The sequence below is a fragment of the Haliotis cracherodii genome, unplaced genomic scaffold, assembly GCF_022045235.1.
Source record: "Haliotis cracherodii isolate W230 unplaced genomic scaffold, xgHalCrac1.p SCAF_11, whole genome shotgun sequence".
Taxonomy (NCBI): Eukaryota; Metazoa; Mollusca; class Gastropoda; order Lepetellida; family Haliotidae; genus Haliotis; species Haliotis cracherodii.
In genome coordinates, this window is record NW_027266266.1 from 33625145 (window position 1) to 33646168 (window position 21024).

General features: G+C 42.8%; 1 protein-coding gene across 1 annotated transcript in view; it reads left to right on the forward strand.

The window, feature by feature from the left end:
- The window catches only part of LOC139456418 (thioredoxin-related transmembrane protein 2 homolog), a 49176-nt gene that overhangs the window by 20099 nt on the left and 8053 nt on the right, over positions 1-21024 (forward strand). Inside the window, exons 5-6 of the mRNA XM_071238118.1 lie at positions 2205-2311; positions 20324-20389. Coding sequence (XP_071094219.1) covers positions 2205-2311; positions 20324-20389 — 173 coding nt within the window. The remainder of the gene's footprint in view (positions 1-2204; positions 2312-20323; positions 20390-21024) is intronic.

A 21024-nucleotide genomic window follows, 5' to 3' on the forward strand; every position in this document is an offset into this window, starting at 1 on the left:
CAGCAAGCCTCAATCTCTGCATTTGGCGCATTTACAAAAGTCACCTGTAACCAACAGTTATTCCACATGAGTGGCCAAGACCATCACTGATGCTCACAGATCATCCATGAAAGCACTTTACACCCATAAATGGAAGGCATTTATTTAAGGCCTGTCATTCACATGACATATATACTCCTGCTACGGCCTCTCCATAACAAATTGCCAATCTTCTTTATCTCTGATCATCTCATAAGAGTAAGGGTTTTACCCTGGCTACATACCTAGCCGTGATCAACTCTGACATCACAATTACAATGAGCGCAAAGATCTCTGCAGTTGCCGAACTGCAATCACTGATTAGTTGACAGACCAGTCATCAGGGTTCTGACCACCGACCTGGGATCTTAACATCAAACTTCGTCATATAACACTGACTGCTTACAAACCTCTGGTCAAGAAGGATTTCAAACATTGCCTTGAAGGCGGTATTTCTTCTGGCCCTTGCAACTGCGGCTTGAGTGAGCGAAATACATGCATTAGACGTCAACAGAGTGCATTTTGAACGTACCTCACATGGGAAAGTTATTTTTGGGGCTATGATGGGATTTCATCACCAAAAATCAACTTCATGGTCAACGTCAACCCTTATGTCCATCCTTAACCCTGACGATCGCGAATATGTATCTTTGTGTCCAGTAAGGCTCTTAAGATCTGCCTGGAAGCGGCGAAACGGCCTCGACTGTTCACTCCGCTCTATGGGCATCCGCTGCATAAGTGTCTCATACTAGGATCTCGTTTTGGATGCACTTGTTCATCCTTCGAGCTTATAATTTCACTGATCTTATACCTTTATTGCCCCGGTCGCATCCAACTCTTACGAGACCCGTGCTGTCGCCTTCACTATGGCTCTTCACAGTAATTGATCCTTGACGGCAATTGTGGAAGGATGCTTCTGGAAATCAGATAGGGTCTTCACATCCCATTACCTTCGAGACATCTCTGTGACGGACATCCATGGCCTTCATCAGTTCAGACCCTTGGTTCTGGCGCAACAAGTCTCCAAGACACATCTATGCAGACAGAGAGAGATGTATACCCAGTTTCTGTTGTATTAAATTGACCTCTACCTATAATAAACCTTCTCATGATTGTTTGTGTTTATTGTACCCTTTCGGGCTTTCCAGACTGAGTATCTGGTTGGAGGATACAATCACTCGTCTGTAGAGACTTCCGTCTCCGGCTATGAAGTCGCCATTAGTCCCTTATCCCATGCACCTCTACCTTGGGTATGTGTGCCGGGTAGCGGATTGATGATCCTTTTGTGGATGTTGTCGATCGTTCCTCTTCTCGTAATAACCCATCATTTCAATTAACGACATGCATTGATTGAGGGTTGTAGGTTCAAAGAACGGATCCATACCTTCTCAAATGTAAGTTGTACTCATTCAACTTGGACATGCGATCACGCTTGCTTATGAGCATGTTACACATATTGTACCTGACTTCGTTTGTTTCCTTTGTTGACGTATCAGGATCTTAACACTCTCTGTGGGTGTTTCTTATTCCTATTTACAATTTCTTTTCCTACGACACTTTCTTGCGCCCCACCATCTAACCGTGGGATAGAATGCAGTGTGAGATAGAATAAGTTTTAAAAATTTAGAAATGGTACCATTAATTGTATAGTTATAAACTTGTCCTATCTAACACTTTATATGCCCATCTGTTCATCCCCGCTTCACAATTCCTTAGTCTATACACTCTTGAAAGAGAATGAGTTGTCTGGGATAGACACGTGATTGGCGTATGTTTACTTTAGAAGCTGGAAACCCTTATTTCAGACATATTCCACTTAGGATCGAAAGAAAAAATGAGAAATGCATAGTGTGAGATAAGATAAGTACGTAAATATACAATTTATTTTAAAATTTCCAACTGTTTGGACGATGTCCTTTGATCAAACCTCCTCGTGTGCATACAGATTATGCATAATCCAAAATTGGGTATATTCCACACATATCATACCACAAAATATAGAGTTGCCCGCCCTTGAGCTGCTTATGACAAAGAACAAGAAACATCTTGCGTATGACATATTTAATAGGTTAGTAAGTGTGCACCATGGCGTTCCATTATTAATTAACTACTGCAATAATATAGTGTACGCTACATTAATAGATGAAATGCAACACATCATTCACAAACATCATGTATTGCTTCAGGAGGAGCTGGAGAAAGACACAAGAGTTAGATGGTTCATCACTTTTTATGCAGCATGGTCACCCACTTGTATGCAGTTTGCTCCAACATTCTCTGAAGTGTCAGCTGAGTGAGTGTTTCATTCTATGCTTACAGTAAAGGCAGTAAAGGCAATTAACTTATCCTGCATTATTCCGTATTGCATTTACTGCTATCTTTTGACAGAAAGACGAACTGTGTGAGACCCAGCTGTTGAGGAAAGTTGTCCTAACCAGTACGGGAAGCAGTGCCCTCTCACAGTTGGCACGTGACCTTGAAGTCATGACGTCACATCAAACACATAACTGCTTTGTCACCTCCACAGACAGACATACTTTGTATCCCTTGTGGAAATTAAAGCTTATTGTTTCTATATTTTGCGTGTTTCTCCATTCATCGTATGCTGCTACATTGTTACCTGTTTATGGGCTGTTACTTTTAGGGTCTACCCATTCGTACTTTGTAACGTTTATCGCTCGTTTAAGGCTCTAGTCACAGTAATTTACGGGCGCCATTTTGTTTCTTTCCTGCCATTTTTGCCATTTACCACGTGGCCACGTAATTTTGTGTTCTGCGTTTTGAATTCTTTCTTTGGCTTAAAGCTTTGCCTTTTCGCTTCCTTTTAGCGTAATTGTTTGCTCCCATAAACTTCAATAAAATACAAAGTTTTTGAGTTACATTATCCTTCCTGTACTTTGTGGTTTTGCCACATAGTTATGTTTTGCTTAAATTCCAGATTTTCTGCCTCGCTGCACTTTAGCCACGGGAACAAATCTGGTCGGGGCCGCCCCTGCTGCAGTGATTGTACAATGCCCTGTACTTTCACGATGCAGTGCCGATGTTGCAGTCCTTTGTTGCTGTGCCCCTTCTACTCAATACGAGTATCCAGGACACACCTCACTCAACATGCTTGTCGACCTCCAGATATGGCTTACAACTCCATACTTACCGTCACCTTTATCGACAACATCATCCCTTCCAGTGACGCCCGTAATGGGACGGGTCTTCCGTCTCCTCATCCATCTACGTTGACAGCAGCGGCATCGATGGCGCTCCCGGCGTCTGAGTATCTCGGCCGAGCTTCCCAGCGCCTCCAGCGCTACCAACATCACCGGCACTCCCGAGAAGCAACACCACTGGCGCTCCCGTTGCTTCACACTCTCCGGCACTCACTGCACCTCAAGCTCTCCGGCACTCCAATCGCCTCCAGCTGTCCGACGCTCCTGGTGCCTCAAGCTCTCTGGTTCTCCCTGCGCCTGTTGCGCCACAAGCTCTCTGGCGCCCAGATCAACAAGCTGAGTATCTCAACCGATCTTCTGCTTTGGCAATTGCCTCTTTGGCACCACTGACATCTCATAGATCGTCACATGGGGAAGCAAGGTGAAACCACGTCTTTCAATTGTCGCTGCTCTCCCGTACGTCTTCGGAGTCGTGACTATCATTCAACTTCCTGGAAGGAATCTTTCAACCAATAGACATTTAGTCTGATTCAACTTGCCGACTTCGGAGAGATGACCTGCAGGATTCCATCGAAACAGAGCTTCTGGTGGACAGTGTCTGTATCAGAACTGGCAGATCTTCACTGTTCAGGCTCATCAAGCCTGTTTGCCCCCTTCGTCTTAGGCTACCGGGTACCCACTTCTCGGGATCATGGTTGACTGGTCTCTCATATCACAGTGTGTCATATCGCTCTGCACCGGCCCAGCCAATCGATGAGGACATCCACTGTCTTCCTCCTCAACATCGCCGACACCAACACTCCTCTACCCTGCCTCAGCGCCAGCGTTCCTCAAAGAGACTCTTCCTTGGCGCTCCACGGGTTATCCACGGTGCCCCTGGTGCTCCCGCGTTTTTTCGCAAAACTTGGGTACACCACTTGTTTGTCTACCACACAGTTCATTGAGGATTGTCTGTGTGTGGAAATTGCACCTCCAATGCGGCTGTGATTTACATGTCACGTGTCAAGTACTCCGATTGTCAACAACTCTGACTGGAATTATGTCAACTGACCATGGCGAGCGGTGCAATGTATTTCTACAGATTGGTTTGCATGCTTACATGAATGTTTGGTGCAACCACTCAGACACCTCTCGCAGTCCTTCCATGCGCAGATGATGGAAACGAAAGTCCTCCGCTGCCAACACGGCTGTCGCAAGGCACCTTGTTTCATTGCCCCCTCAATATAAGAATGATACTGCCTGTACGGTGTTCAAGGGATGAAAAAGATCAGGACAGGAGCGCTAATACGACGCTCAGGGGATGGAAACGATCACATTACTTCGTACAGTCAATGCGATCTACATTTACAGATTTCCTCATTCTCTTATGGACACATTGCCTTGACTTCCGACTACCCGGTTACGTCAATGCCTCGGCAGTCAATTGTGGAGCTGGTTTATTTTGTCTACATGGGGTTTGGTTCTCAGGCGAGCACACCTCCCCACGTATCGTCCCGCCGGTACACGATCGGAGACCCCTGTTGCTGACTTTTCAACTTTGCAGTCTTGTAGACGACCTCATTTACCATGACTTCCCGCTCTTCCACCTTGTCAGTGGCTAGTGTTCTGTGATTGCCCACAAAAGCCCATGTTGTGACCCACTGTGATCCGGAGATCAACACCATTGGCACAGCAACAGCCTCGCGATAAAAGCACTTATCCAGGACATCACTTGCTGGCAGAGAATTCTCGGTAACGCCCTGTTGACCATGTCCATTGACAACATCACCATAGTGTGGTGTTTGAGGAACCAGGGTACTCTCCACTTCCATCCCTGCTAAACCAGACCTTCCGCTTCCTTGACTTGGTGGTCAGCCTGGATCTGTACTTTAAGAAAAAGGAGCTCGTCTTTCACTCACCAGGTTGAGAGCATGTTCTGGCACAGGCTCTGTCCAGGCCTAACTAGGTGGCTCCCACTGAATGGAAGCTCCACCCAGATGTCTTCGCCAGACTATGTCAAACGATCGACACACCAAACATCGATCTGTTCGCCACATCTCTGAACTGTCAGCTGTCACCATACATTTCTCCGGTGCCGGATCCGGCTTGTGTGGCAGTCGACGCCTTCAGTTTTTCCTGGGAAGGATTACACGCGTACGCTTTTTCGCCTCCGGTTCCCTCTCCCACGGTTCTTCAAAGATCCAGGCCACCCGGCATCTGACACTGATTTTGGTCGAGTCTTGTAGGCCGATCAGAAATTGGTTTGTCGACCTCCGAAACATCGCCAGAGACAACCCCTGGACCTTCCGATGTGGTCCAACCTTCTGCTCCATCCACACAGTCGTTTGCCACACCCTAAAACCGAAACTGTTTCGTCTGCACGCCTGGCACATCTGCAGAAAGCCCCATGAGCCAAGGGCTATTCGGCTAGACCGGCCAAGGCTATTGCTTCAGCCCACCGTCCATCTACACAGGGACTGTATGATGATAAATGGTGCTCGTTCCAGGTATTCTGTTCAGACAAACACCAGGATCAGATGACAGCGTCACCGCAGTTCCTAGCTCAGTTCCGTCTGTATTTGCGCAGCACCCGTCGGTTGAAGGGCTCTACCTCTCCACATACCTCATCTCCATCCTGGACAGTCGGAGAATGACGAAAATTCCCGAACTACAGGCCTGGCTGAGCTCGTTCCGTTGAAGACCAGACGGCCAAGTTCAGACCGCCTGCGTTGGATCTGAATGTGGTCTTAAACGCTCTTTGTACAGCTCCCTTCAAACCACTCCAAACGTCTTCCTTCTACAACCTAAGGAATAAGACAGTGTTTCTACTGGTTTCTTCTACTGCCGCTCGGGTCAATGAGATCTACGCCATCGACGTCTCTCGTGTCCGGTTCGAAAGCGGTACTCAGGGCGTCATTCATCATGGACCATGCTAGGACTTCATTGTAAAGAATCAACTTCCAGGACAGCCTGATTGATCATTCATTATCCCCTACCCCCTCGTCCATTGTGGGTGCCGAGGATGAGGAGGAGTGTTATTATGCCCAGTAAGGGCACTGAAGGTTTTCTATGATGATCTAAAGCCTGTCGCAAAGTCCAGGAAACACCTCTTTTCTGCCGGTCTGCCCTTCATCGCAGTCATTGGTCAGCCGGAATACTTTTCCCTGTGGCTCCGGGCGATAATCCTCCAAGCTTATAAAGCCTCCAGATTGGACCCTCCTCCCAAGGCTATCAACCCAATCGAAATCAGGTCGATCGTATTTACCATGGTTCTTCACAGTATAACTGTTCCATTAAGTCGCTCATGGACACCGCCTTCGCCAACCATTACTTCTGTGATGTAGCCTTGGAAGATGACGCCGTCATTCACAGTTTTGGTCCCTGCTTGTAGCCCAATAGGTCACCTATCACCGACACCACTGATTTTCCGATACCTTGAGCGGGGCCCGTTGACCTCTCTGGTGTTTATCACCGGAGACAAGAAGGCTCTTTTGCGTTCTGCATTCGCTCTTAGGTCAGTTGTAGTTTTTGGCTAAACGCCTCATTCTATTTCTGTCACCTCTCCGGGTTTTACTTTTTGCATCTACTCTCGTTTCCTGACAACAGAAATGGTAGTAGACTATCATGGTTAACATTTATACTAAGTTATCTTATAATAATTAGATCTACATCAAGTGCTTTTATGAGTTATCATGGTGTAATATTTATACACCATTTCATATAATTATAGTTAGCAAGTAATAATTATCATCAGGTAAAATGCATATATAAAATATCAGTAGTTTCAGTTATAGCTTTTTAGATGGTTGCTAGCCTAAGGTATCAAGATCCCATCTCCCAGACAAAGGATATTTATTTAAGTATATCTGTCATCACCTACCGGGGTATATTAGAATAACATTACTTCAATTAAGACTCATTAAGGATTAGCCCCCATACAAGCTCGTCTATAGTGCTTAAGGATTAGCCCCCATACAAGCTCGTCTATAGGGCATTAAGGATTAGCCCCACACAAGCTCATCTATAGTGACACCCTAATCTCTTTCAAAGCATCCAGTAAATATGTCAACAAGATTAGTGCCAGTCCAACAGGATTAACATGATTTAGTATTTCCCTCTGTCCAGCCATCCATTTAGCATAGGACACAACCAATCGTGTATCAACCAATCACATTCCTTTCTATTGTTCAAACTTTCATTAAATACATACTGTAGCCAAGTTCTAGCAGAGAAGGGGTTTGACTCTCTCACAAAGCAGACCTCTCTCCCACAGCCCAGAGTGTGTACCGACTCTCTGTGGCACCCTCAGTTATTATCTAAGTATATTGTAAATTGTTAATTGTTCTTGTAAATAAAATTGTGATTAGTCTCCTGTGACTCTGGCTCTTTGCTGACTAATTCCCCAAGAAAACCAGCACGTCATTTGGAAGGTATTGTTCACCTAGAACAGTTCCATGATAATTTGGCGGAGAATCATCGTTTTCGGAACCACGGAGTCCAGGAACTAACTACAACCAACTACAAGAACCCATTGGAGGACATGTCCAACCGTGATCATCTGATGGAATAACAAGCAAGCTGCATCTACCTCTGACCTCAACACTGGATTAAAGACAACCAACTCCTGCAAAGACACCAACAAAGGAAGAAAAAGTCTTCAAATATTGTAAGTACTACATTGTTGATTACTTGTCTTCCTTTAATTTAGTACGGTACATACTAATAGGTGTCATGGCAAATATGGAGTCTGGTATGGAAAGTAACTTCGAAAGTGAAATTCCAACAGTGTCTTTAGTTACGCCCCTTGCCAAAAGTGTAATTCAGGCAAAATTTGGCACAAAAACAACAAATTGTTTAGTAGATACAGGGGCATCCATTTCTTGTATTTCGTCTGCTTTTCTGAGCACAGCTTTTGAAAACCTTACTCTTGGAAACTCACCCTTTCCACGGGTTAAAGGTGTTGGCGGCGAATTGCATAAAGTGTTAGGTTCAGTTGTGTTAGATTTTGTCATTGAGGATCAGGAATTTTCTCAAAGATTCTATGTTCTGCCTACACTACCAGAAGCAGTGATACTAGGTGAGAACTTCCTTGATGACAATGATGCAGTCTTAGATTATAGCTGTCATTCCTTGATACTTAACAACAGCACCTCAGATAGGCAATATATCAATTTCATAGCCAATTCAGTGCAAGAGATTAGTGGATTAGCAAAAACAATAGATCAGATTTACATCCCCCCTCAGAGTGAAATTCATTTTAAGGTTAGACTATCAGAGGTCAAAGAGGATTCCCTCATCCTGATTGAACCCATTGCTTCCCTCACTGCTCATTCTGAAGTAGCAGGTGGTAGAACTCTTTCCAAAGTGAAATGCAAAACTGCTACATTTAGGCTTATGAATCCCTCCCAAGAAGAAAAAGTTCTTGACAAGGGTACAGTTGTAGGCAAATTTAGTTACATTGACAAAGACTCTGTTTTTGAAATCGGCTCTGACCAACCATTCATCAGTACCGTTAACACCGACAATGAGAAGAGAGACAATGACACCAGGGATTATGTTAAAATTGCACAAGAATTAGGATTTGATTTGACCAATACACAACTGACTCCAGACCAACGACACAGACTACTTAGATTCTTGGGACAAAATAGAGACATGTTTTCAACGAGTCTTGCAGATTTAGGAAAGACTGACATGCACCAGCATATCATTGACACTGGCGACCACCCACCCGTTAAGTGTAGACCATATCGCCAATCCCCTCATCTCCAAAAAGTCACTGAAGAGCTTATAGATGATTTCCTGAAGTATGATTTGATCGAGGAGTCTACTTCTATGTATTCAGCTCCCATTATCCTAGTCAAGAAACGTGATAGCTCATATAGATTTGTTTGTGACTACAGAAAGTTGAATTCTGTCACTTTACCAATGTCATGGCCTCTTCCAGTTTTTGATGATGTTGTTGATAACATAGCCAATGCACAAGCTAAGATCTTCTCAACTTTAGACCTTGCTAATGGCTTCTTCCAAGTGCCATTACATGAAGATTCAAAGCATAAAACTGCTTTCGTCACCCATCAAGGCCTTTATCAGTTCAAACGTTTGCCCCAAGGTTTGACAAATTCTCCACTTTGTTTTCAACAGCTCATGAGCAAAGTGCTAAGAAAATTGCTTTTTAAGGTTGCGCTGATTTACATTGATGATTTGATAATTTACAGCAAAAACTTTGAAGAGCATCTCCAACATTTGGAGCAAGTATTTTACTATCTGAAACAGGCAAAATTAACACTAAAGCCATCCAAATGCAATTTTGCAACAGACAAAGTTTCTTTTCTGGGTCATGTTTTATCATGTGGAGGTGTTCAAGTTGATGACAAAAAGATTGAAGCAATTAGAACCTTTCCAGTGCCCAAATCACAAAAGCAGATCCGCTCCTTCTTAGGTCTCACAAACTTCTACAGGAAGTATGTGAAAAATTACGCTCACATAGCGCTTCCACTGAATGCCTTGCTAAAGAAGCATTCAGAGGCAGAAGTAGGAAAGAAACCAAAGTTCCAATGGTCACGTGAGTGTGATCAGGCATTCAACACCCTCAAACATGCTATGAGTAATACACCTGTTCTGGCGTATCCAAATTTTGACAAAGAATTTCTTCTTGCAACTGATGCCAGTGATATGAGCATAGGTTTTGTTTTGAGTCAAAAAGACGAGAAAAATAATGAACATCCAATAGCTTTTGGTGGTAGAGCTCTTCATGGCAGTGAAAAGAACTGGAGCATTACAGAAAAGGAAGGCTTAGCTCTAGTTGAAGCCATTAGATCCTTTCGTCCATACCTTGCAAATTCCAAATTCACAGTCTACACTGATCATATAGCATTGAAATGGCTGAAATCCATCAAGGATGCCACAGGTAGGTTAGGGCGATGGTCTTTGGAACTTTCTACCTACACTTTTGACATTGTTCATCGCAGCGGCAAAGCCAATGGGAATGCCGATGCTCTCTCACGTAGGGAATATGAGGAAAATATTAACTGTAATGATCAGACAGAAGAAGATGCTGAGAAAACAGTCTTCTCAGTAACTTCAACTCAGCAAAGCAAATCAACTAGCAATACCACAATCTTGCCAAACACCCATTCATCCACACGGGTCACACAGACAACTCAGACTGAGGATATTTGCACACCTATTGTCAATCACTTAGAATCAGACACACAGACAACACATTGGTCAGTCACCTTTGAATATGAAGAGGATTATCAGTCAGTACCAGTTAATGTTGTTGCAGCATTACATGCTACAAATGCTGATGTTACCCAAGACACATTGGTTGAAGTAAGTATAAAAGAACATCCAAATTTACGTCACCTACAAAGGATTTGTCCAGATTTCATCCAAATCTTTGACTACAAAGAGGATGATGTCCTTCCACAAAATGAAAAGGATCGTCAAAAGATTCTTATTGAAGCCAATACTTTTGAAATTGATGAAGGCATCCTATACAGATTTGTTCCACAAAGACAGAAAGGCCATGCAGACAAGTTCATTAAACAGCTGGCAGTCCCAAGAACCCTCAGAAATCAAGTCCTGCAATCCTATCATGACTCAGAGTTTGGCGGTTGCCACCATGGGAAAGAAAGGATGCACAACACCATGAGACCTAAGTACTACTGGCCCAAAATGTACAGCGATATTGCCACTTATGTCCAGACATGTGAGGTATGTCAACAGACCAAGAGGCACTACCATGGCAAGAAGGCACCACTTCGTCCACTACCTGTAGAAGAGGTCTTCACCCGATGGCACGTTGACATTCTCGGTCCCCTGCCAACAACACCAGATAAGTACAAGTACATTTTGGTCATCACAGATGCATCATCTAGATGGTGTGAAGCTTTTCCACTTCGGACCCAAGAAGCCAAAGAAGTAGCAGATGTTCTCGTCAGAGAAATAATTTGTCGGTATGGCGCACCACGGACCTTAATTTCAGACAGAGGTCAGAACTTCATGTCCAAACTTATCAAAGCAATTTGTGAACTTTTGGCAATTAAATTTACCCATACCAGCCCATACCATCCTCAAACAAACAGCTGTGTAGAAAGGCTCAATTCCTATATCAATCAGTCACTAAGAGCCTATTGTAACAAGTCTCAAAATGATTGGCCCCGTTTCATTCCTGGCATCATGATGGCCTATCGGATGGCTCCAAATTCATCAACTCAAAAATCCCCATATGTTATGCTTTTCGGCCGAGAAATGAGAGCCCCACAAGATGTAGCATTAATTCCAAAAGAAAATTTAGGCCACAATAACAAAAGTTATCTTTCCAATTTGCTTGAGGAGCTTGAAATCACTAGAACAATCGCAGCTGAAAACACTGCTCGGGCTAAGGAGGTGTATTCAGAACAATATAATAGAAAGGCTAAAGAACCAGAATTCGCCCCAGGTCAAAGAGTTTGGCTTTACTGTCAAAAAGTTGAAAAAGGCCTTTCCAACAAATTAACCAAAAAGTGGTATGGTAGCTATTATATCGTCCATACAGGTCCAAATTATACCTACAAACTACGCCGAAGTTCTGACGACAAAATACACAAACCACTGGTCCATGCCAACCGTCTGAAGCCATATTTTGATCCTGCTGATCGTCCACAGTATCCTCCAGAACCATACCTCAATGACACCAGTAACATAGATTCAGGAGTCATGGATGACAATGAGGAACCAGTCAGTGATTCACAGCCTGACAGCAACAATTCCCCATCAACAAGTTCAACTTACCAGGCTACTGATCAGTCACCTCCACAACAGAAAGGTAAGAAGGTCAATTCCAAAACAAAGGCAGGTACTTCCAGCAACAAGAGTCCGAAGCAAAAGACCCCAACAAAGAAGAAAAACCCTGCTTCAAGTACAACAGAAAAACCTACCAGTCCCACGGCAACAATGAAGGAAAATCATGCCACACCAGGTCCTAGTGCTCCAACCAAGGTAAATGAAAAGGTAAACAAAGGGAAAAGAGGAGTGAATAGTAAGCATCACCAGCCCAAATCCAGAAAACAAACTGACGACAGCCCGGTACAACCTCCAAGTCCAACATCAGCTAATCAAACCAAGGATATCCCTCAGGTTTTCAATCCAGAGGACATCCACTCAATTGTTAGTTCCAAGAGAGCAAATGGCAAAATCTACTACAGAGTGAAATGGAAGGATCAGGAAAGAGGAAACACATGGGAGTATGGCAGCAGCATTCCAGACTCCATTCGGAGAGAATTTCACCTCAAAAGAAGTATGTCAGGAAAACGTCGAAAACGTCCACTGAAGAATCATAAGTTTTTCGACCAAAAGGAAACAGCACAAGACAATAAATCAGTCAATGTTCTGTCAGGTAATTCAATGTCAGGGAATGTCCAGCAAGTCAACACCAAACCATGCATAGAATTAGTTGTCAAACCATATCTGTTTTTTCCAAAACACCTACGAAAAATAGATCATAAAATAGAAAGAGTTCTGGGCATTGAAATTATTCAAGGAGACTGCTATGTCAAGGTCTTATATAAAGGATTTCCTGATACTGACTTCACATGCTATTTTGAAAGTGTTCCTCCCCACCTCATACAGCGCTACCTTGATGATAGCTGGGAGGATCTCCGTAATTGGTCCTGTCTAGAAGATAATCCTCGATATGATCCAGAGGAAGCACCAATTTATAAATCCCAAAGGGTTATTTTTCCACATGAAGACTTTGGAAACATGAACACCTTTTACTACCGTATTTCACTCACAGACATTAGTCCCCATGGACCATACCAGGATCAACTCGCCGTACATACCGAACAATGCCAATTGAACATATTCTTGATCAAAATACAAAATCTCCTGAATAAACGGTGCAAATCACGAAACAGCTATTAGCTGTATCTTGTTATGTTTACTTGTGTCCAGTCTTTTCACTATGGGTTGCCAGTTGAGAACAAATGGCATCAGCCTGATCATCTGAGTTATTTGTATCACAGCAAATTTTGAGCATTGACCTGATCAACCAATCTCAAAAGCGAAGTGAAACGAAACCGAACCATACTGCGAATCGAAACCCAAACCGCACTGAAGCGAAGCAAACCGTACTGCGAATCGAAACCCAAACCGCACCGAAGCGAAGCAAACCATACTGCGAATCGAAACCCAAACCGTACCGAAGCGAAGCAAACCATACTGCGAATCGAACCCAAACCATACCGAAGCGAAGCAAACCGTACCGAAGCAAAATAAACCAAACCCTATCACATTGAACCGAACGAAAATCAAAGCGAAACAAACCAAATTGAAATAAAGCAAACTTAACAACCGAAATGAACCAAAACAAAGAAAAGGCAAACCAAATAGTTACGAAAACTAACAAAGAATTCTAAAAAGGTTATACACCTTTCTAACACCTTTTGTATACCGTATTAGTGTAATAAACGATGCACTTGTTATATGCACATGCACATATATGTATATATAATTCGTCTAATGATTGTATCCAAAAAATAGAAGGATATTACTATTTTTCTCATGATATACTTTTGTAATTTGCCGCCAATACATTTTTCCTGGCCATGACACCGTTTAGTAATAATTATGTACTGATCTTTTACATCATAATTATCATATTTGTTTTATTTTCTAGTTAATACAGACAAACTGAGGAAGTATTTATATATGACATATTATTTGAACATGCTAACTCTCTTTTCTTTGTTTCCATGTAAAACCTCCATGGACACAGCCTACTATCTTGCAACCCCAATCCAGGATGTGGAACTCAAGGCCTCCTACATCACCCATAAAACCACCAGTACAGAGTGCCAAGACAAGCCAGCTCCACATCCAGATTCCCTGATGACAGCATTTTTATATTATGTTTTCCTTATATCAAAGAGACTCTATAATAATTATTATTCACTACTACCAGTTTAACTTTATACATTGTCCATCTAAGCCTTCATTATTTTTATTTTTACACGTTTGGGGTCCAAACTTTTTCAGACGGAGGGGAAGTTATCATGGTTAACATTTATACTAAGTTATCTTATAATAATTAGATCTACATCAAGTGCTTTTATGAGTTATCATGGTGTAATATTTATACACCATTTCATATAATTATAGTTAGCAAGTAATAATTATCATCAGGTAAAATGCATATATAAAATATCAGTAGTTTCAGTTATAGCTTTTTAGATGGTTGCTAGCCTAAGGTATCAAGATCCCATCTCCCAGACAAAGGATATTTATTTAAGTATATCTGTCATCACCTACCGGGGTATATTAGAATAACATTACTTCAATTAAGACTCATTAAGGATTAGCCCCCATACAAGCTCGTCTATAGTGCTTAAGGATTAGCCCCCATACAAGCTCGTCTATAGGGCATTAAGGATTAGCCCCACACAAGCTCATCTATAGTGACACCCTAATCTCTTTCAAAGCATCCAGTAAATATGTCAACAAGATTAGTGCCAGTCCAACAGGATTAACATGATTTAGTATTTCCCTCTGTCCAGCCATCCATTTAGCATAGGACACAACCAATCGTGTATCAACCAATCACATTCCTTTCTATTGTTCAAACTTTCATTAAATACATACTGTAGCCAAGTTCTAGCAGAGAAGGGGTTTGACTCTCTTACAAAGCAGACCTCTCTCCCACAGCCCAGAGTGTGTACCGACTCTCTGTGGCACCCTCAGTTATTATCTAAGTATATTGTAAATTGTTAATTGTTCTTGTAAATAAAATTGTGATTAGTCTCCTGTGACTCTGGCTCTTTGCTGACTAATTCCCCAAGAAAACCAGCACGTCATTTGGAAGGTATTGTTCACCTAGAACAGTTCCATGATAAGACACTGACGCTGACGCCAACGCCACTGATTCTCCGATACCCGGAATTGGTGCCCATCGACCTGTCCGGTGTTTCTCACCTCCAGGTAAGTGGGCTCTCCTGCGTTTCGCATTCGCTCTTGGGAATGATCGTAGATATTGCCGCCGCCGTCGCTAAGTTCTTCGATACCCCAAGTGTACTTACCACCTCAGCTTAGAGGGCTATTCTGCGTTTCGCTTTTGCTCTTAGGTAAGTCCTAGTTTGGGGCTACCCGCCTCATTCTATTTCGGTTACCTATTCAGGTGTTTCCTTTTTGCATCGACTCTTGTTTCCTGAAGACAGGAATTGTCGTAGATGTTCCAGTCATCACTTGTATGTGGTCCGGATTCATCGGCCCTTGACGTGGGTTTATTATGGATCACATCTGAAGGTATGCCCAGCGGCCATGCTGTCTGATAAAGATGCAATACGGAGTAATGCAGGATAAGTTAAAACATTTAGTAAAATCTAAATATTTTTTACATTTGTATACTTATCCTGCATTACAAAGTCTAAGTGCCCTCCCTTCGCTATGCTGCCTCGTCACGAAGTTTCAGATGCTATGTTTAAAGCACTTATGTGTTTTGATGTGACGTCATGACTTCCGGGTCACGTGCCGACTGTGAGGGCGATGCTTCCTGTACTGGTTGGGACAACTTTCTTCAGCAGCTGGATCTCAGACAGTTCGTCTCTGTCAAAAGACAGCAGTAAATGCAATGCAGAGTAATGCAGGATAAGTATGTAAAAAATATTAAGATTTTCCTAAATCTAAGACTCCTGACATGTCAAAAATCGGGTAGTTCTTTTGCTGCAGTATTGTTACAGATCATCATCCTCAGAATTTTTAACTTATCCTGCATTACTCCTTAATGCATTCACTGCTCACCTTTGACAGTAGTGGAAGCTGTGATTTATCTTGCTTGAAGAAATAAAGAAGTTGTTCCATAGCAGGACCCCAAATCACTAGCTGCCATGCCACACCGGAAGTGATAGACATACGATGTCTTCATATCCCTGCTGGTCACCATACAGTACAGACGTGTTTCTAAATTAATCCCAATTTTGCTGCTTGTCTGTCCTTGTAATTTTCAATGTTCCTATAGAAAGACCTATATCCTTTCACCCTGTGACGGGTGGCGTCTGTACATCTTTATTTCTTCTAGCAGGATCAATCACAGCTTTCACTGCTGTCAAAGGTGAGCAGTGAATGCATTAAGGAGTTGTGCAGGATAATTATAAAAATATGAAAAATATCTAGATTTTACTAATGTTAATGAATAATGAAACCAGTTATCTTTGACTGTCTTTGTTGACATTTTGAACCATTAACTACATTAACAGGTGAGCTACAGTGTCATGGCACTATTGTTTGAGGGTTTATGGTAATGAAGATTAGCAGTAAGACAGCTTCTTGATTTGCTAGCTCAGCAAAGTTGTAGACCTTTAAAACATGTGCAATGATTGAGCATCTGTCCCATCCTACACACGACTCATAGAGTTTGCAACATTCAAATGTACATTGATTCAAAACTATATAGAAACACATGACACAGTGTGAGAGCCAGCCAAAGTGGTCAGTTTGAGATTGCCTGCAGTTATTTTATCAGTTCAATGTGGAGAGGTCCCATGTAAACATGAAGTCATGACAATGTCTACATAGCTCCAGGTTATCACAATCCTCACAGGATTTCTGGTTTTAAGATTTTGACAAATTTCAATTTTTAAAACAATATCTTTCATAACAAATGTTATATTTAGGATAACATTTGTTACATTTGACCACTTTCTAAATGGCATTATGTGTTCATAATATCTTTCATAAGATCATGATTATTTGTTTCAGATTTTTAAAAAATAAAATACATGGAAGTAGTGAAAGAACATTGTTTTAGTCTGTTTTCAGTCGTACAAAATGGGTATCTCATACCTCTAGTCGCACGTTAAAAGGAAGCCAGAAGCTGGAATGTAAACAATAAACTTGTTTCCGTCCGGTTGCGCACACACCTCCCTATGACATGTCACAAATCTCTCAGCGCGCCTCTGAGCTGGTCGCTCGAGAAGGACTTTCGCGATAGACAGCTAGTTTGTATTCTACTAGTACTTATCGTGTGTCTTCAGTTGTTGTTCTAATACAGTAATAATAGTATGTCTTACCTGTAGACTCCTGGAATGTAATCCTTGGTAATCCATTGTTTGTGTTCAACACGTGTTTCACTGTTTGACTTGATTATACACGTGGCAACATGTCGGGCTTTTCTGCCTCGTGTCAAAGTATACTGTCTAAAGTAGATGACGAGAACCATGAGGGGACTACGGTCCCCAGTCGGTCTGTCTCGTCCTACCAACGACGATAGGGACGTCGTTCAGGTCGACAGTGAACACGGATTCCACTCTACAAGTCGTTCCCGCCCCAGGACAACAGGTCGAGTGCCTGGTCGAGAGACAGTAAACGACACGAGGACATTCGTCGCCTTCGAGGTCGTCGGGAGTTCGATTCGGACAATAACTTCGATGGGGATCGTAGTACTTCTACAGTTAGAGATCGTAGCCCTCGTCCCCACGGGGACATGCGACGCTCTTGAAGGGAGTTTTGGGGAGATCATCGTCGTAGAGATAATGATTGATCGTCACCCTCGTCTCACTTTCATATCGACCTGGCTTTGATAGCCCAGATCACGATGGCGTTGACCAAGACGGATTTGACTACGTCGGAGGTCCATGGACCATTGACCAGAAAAACCAGTCCCTTTATCTACATCTACACAATCGACGTCGATGATGGATTGTGACGACAGCCTGGCTATGGGTTGGCTATCTCACTTTTCTGCCTGAGTTATCAAAAGATGATGACAAACCGACGTATGCTGGCTTTAAGATTGGAGATACGCCGCAGTCTCTTCAGTCTTCTCCTCCCGATGTCTTCAGAGCCATGGCTCACGACATGGACCAAAACTTGCCTCTGCTCTGCCGGGGCAGAGTTTCAGCAAACCACCTGTTCGATCGCGCTACCCGATCTATGGCATGCCGTTTTCGTCACCCATGAGAAGGGACTTGGATTGGGGGCTACTCTTCAAGAAACCAGCGCCCTCCCAGATTCTTGTAGTAGACAGGCATTGGGGATCCATGGACACTGCTGTTCGTCACCAGCTACAACCGCTTGCTATCCTGTCGCCAGCGAGCCAGCGGGGGAGGTAGTGAGGTCCGTTTCCCTCGCTGTCACCGTCGTCAGAGTCTACTACCTTTAGACGAGCAACCGGTAGGGGGAAGACTTCATCACACGGATCATGAAGACGGTCGTAGAATGGCTCCATCAGCAGGCGATCAGGGTTGCCTTCTACCTGGATAAGCCATCTCCTACGGGCAACAGGCTCACTAAAATACCGGAATTGCAGAAAATTATACGTGCCTTCATGGTTGAAGATGAATCACATTAATTCTGACTGCTGGCCTGGGACCTCGATATCGTTCTGCGCTACCTGTCTAGTTAGACTTACGAGCCTCTCGATCGGGTCGCGTTCGACATTGTCTCAGCAAAGCTCAGATTACACGTAATACTCTCTCCTTTTGGTTGAGGGGTCATTCTCAGAGCTTACGAGGCGCAAGGACTCGCAGCTCCCAACTCCTCTCATCTGCACGAAGCTCGACACTTCGTGCCAGATAACAGGTTACAATAAAAACTGTTGGTGAATGTACGCATTCTTATAGTTTTTGTTGCATGCAGTACTTTGGCTGTTTTATTATGGTTATTCGGTGTATGCATCGTCTTCCCATACTTTATAGTACTGCTCGTATTTTTTAGTTACCTTGTATACTGTGAGTTGCTCTGTAACTACATTATAAGCCGACCACACTTCAATCCCATTCAACTGACGTGTGCAGTTGTCCTGTCGCATCGATATTTACTTGTGGGTCGAAGAGCATTAAACATGCTGTTTTAGTTACCTTGTATACTGCGAGTTGCTCTGTAACTACATTATAAGCCGACCACACTTCGATCGCAGTTCAACTGACGCGTGCAGATGTCCTGTCGCATCGATAATTAGTTGTGTGTCAAGGAGCATTAACCATGCTATTTTTAGTTCCATTGGATACGACGAGTCGTTCTGAAACTAAATTATATGCCGTCCACACTTCGGTCGCAATTCAACTGTCATGTGCAGTTGTCCTGTCGCATCGATATTTACTTGTGGGTCGAAGAGCATTAAACATGCTGTTTTAGTTACCTTGTATACTGCGAGTTGCTCTGTAACTAAACTATACGTCGACCACTTCAATCGCAGTTCAACTGACGTGTGCAGTTGTCCTGTCGCATCGATAATTAGTTGTGTGTCAAGGAGCATTAACCATGCTATTTTCAGTTCCATTGGATACGACGAGTCGTTCTGAAACTAAATTATATGCCGTCCACACTTCGATTGCAATTCAACTGTCGTGTGCAGTTGTCCTGTCGCATCGATAGTTACTTGTGGGTCGAAGAGCATTAAACATGCTGTTTTAATTACCTTGTATACTGCGAGTTGCTCTGTAACTACATTATAAGCCGACCACACTTCGATCGCAATTCAACTGACGTGTGCAGTTGTCCTGTCGCATCGATATTTACTTGTGGGTCGAAGAGCATTAAACATGCTGTTTTAGTTACCTTGTATACTGCGAGTTGCTCTGTAACTAAACTATACGTCGACCACTTCGATTGCAGTTCAACTGATCCGTGCAGTTCAACTGATCCGTGCAGTTGTCCTGTCGCATCGATAATTAGTTGTGTGTCGATGAGCATTAACCATTAACCATGCTGTGCGTTCGTGATAATTAATTTGTCTCGTCCGTGCATCTGGTCGAATGTTCTATTGTCACTACAGGGGTGAGGAACTTGGTACATTCGACGTGAAAGAGGTCACTTCCTGATTACTTTCCCGACCCTCCTTCCAGTGTTCCGTCGAATTCTACCCGACTGAAAACAGACTAAAAAATGTGTTTTTCAGATTAAAAACGATGTTTTATTGGTCTGTTTTCAGTCTACGTTCCCACCCAGCCATCCCCATAGGGAAGTAATCCAGTCCAGTCCTGCTTGATGGCTTATTCTTCGAGATTTGTGACATGTCATAGGGAGGTGCATGCGCAACCGGACGGAAACAAGTTTATTGTTTACATTCCAGCTTCTGGCTTCCTTTTAACGTGCGACTAGAGGTATGAGATACCCATTTTGTACGACTGAAAACAGACCAATAAAACATCGTTTTTAATCTGAAAAACCCATATTTGTTGTTGCAGGTATTCCCTAAACAATCTGAAATTTGGTAAAATTGATGTGTCCAGATATCCAGCTTTAGCTGAGAAGTAAGTGTTATCCAGACAGTTCAACATCATGCCTACAGGGATTCATCATGTTTATTACTGGAAGATCATGTAGATTTTGCTGTTTGCTGAGCAGGATATTTATTCTGCCATGTGACATGTAATAATTATGTTTCCTATTCACCCATTCTTGATATTGCTGCATGGAAAATATGGATCTCATGGTTCTCAGATGTATTGACACATTCTGCATTTACCATATATTCCTGTGTTTAAGGCAAGTTTTCATAACCTAGAATTTGGAGCTTTCAAGGGGGTCGCCTTATACACAGGGTTTGATGTTTTTACCCCCCAACACAAAGACATTACCATGAGCATGTACCGCTGGAAATACCATGTCAACAAATCCATACTGAAGTACGCAAATTAATCATGTAATTACACTCTCTGGTTATAAAAAGTGTTCATTGTATATCTGGACTTATGATTGTAATCTATTTTATTAATTTTATTCAAAATCTCATTCAATATTGTTCACATTCATTTCATGAATCGTGTATGAAGTGATTGGTAGATTGCCCAACTCGTCGTTATTTACAGCAGCCTTTAACTGAATCACAGGTAGATTCCAAGAAAATGTGCGTTCAGCTGATGGCTGCTTCCAGCTTAGTTTACGA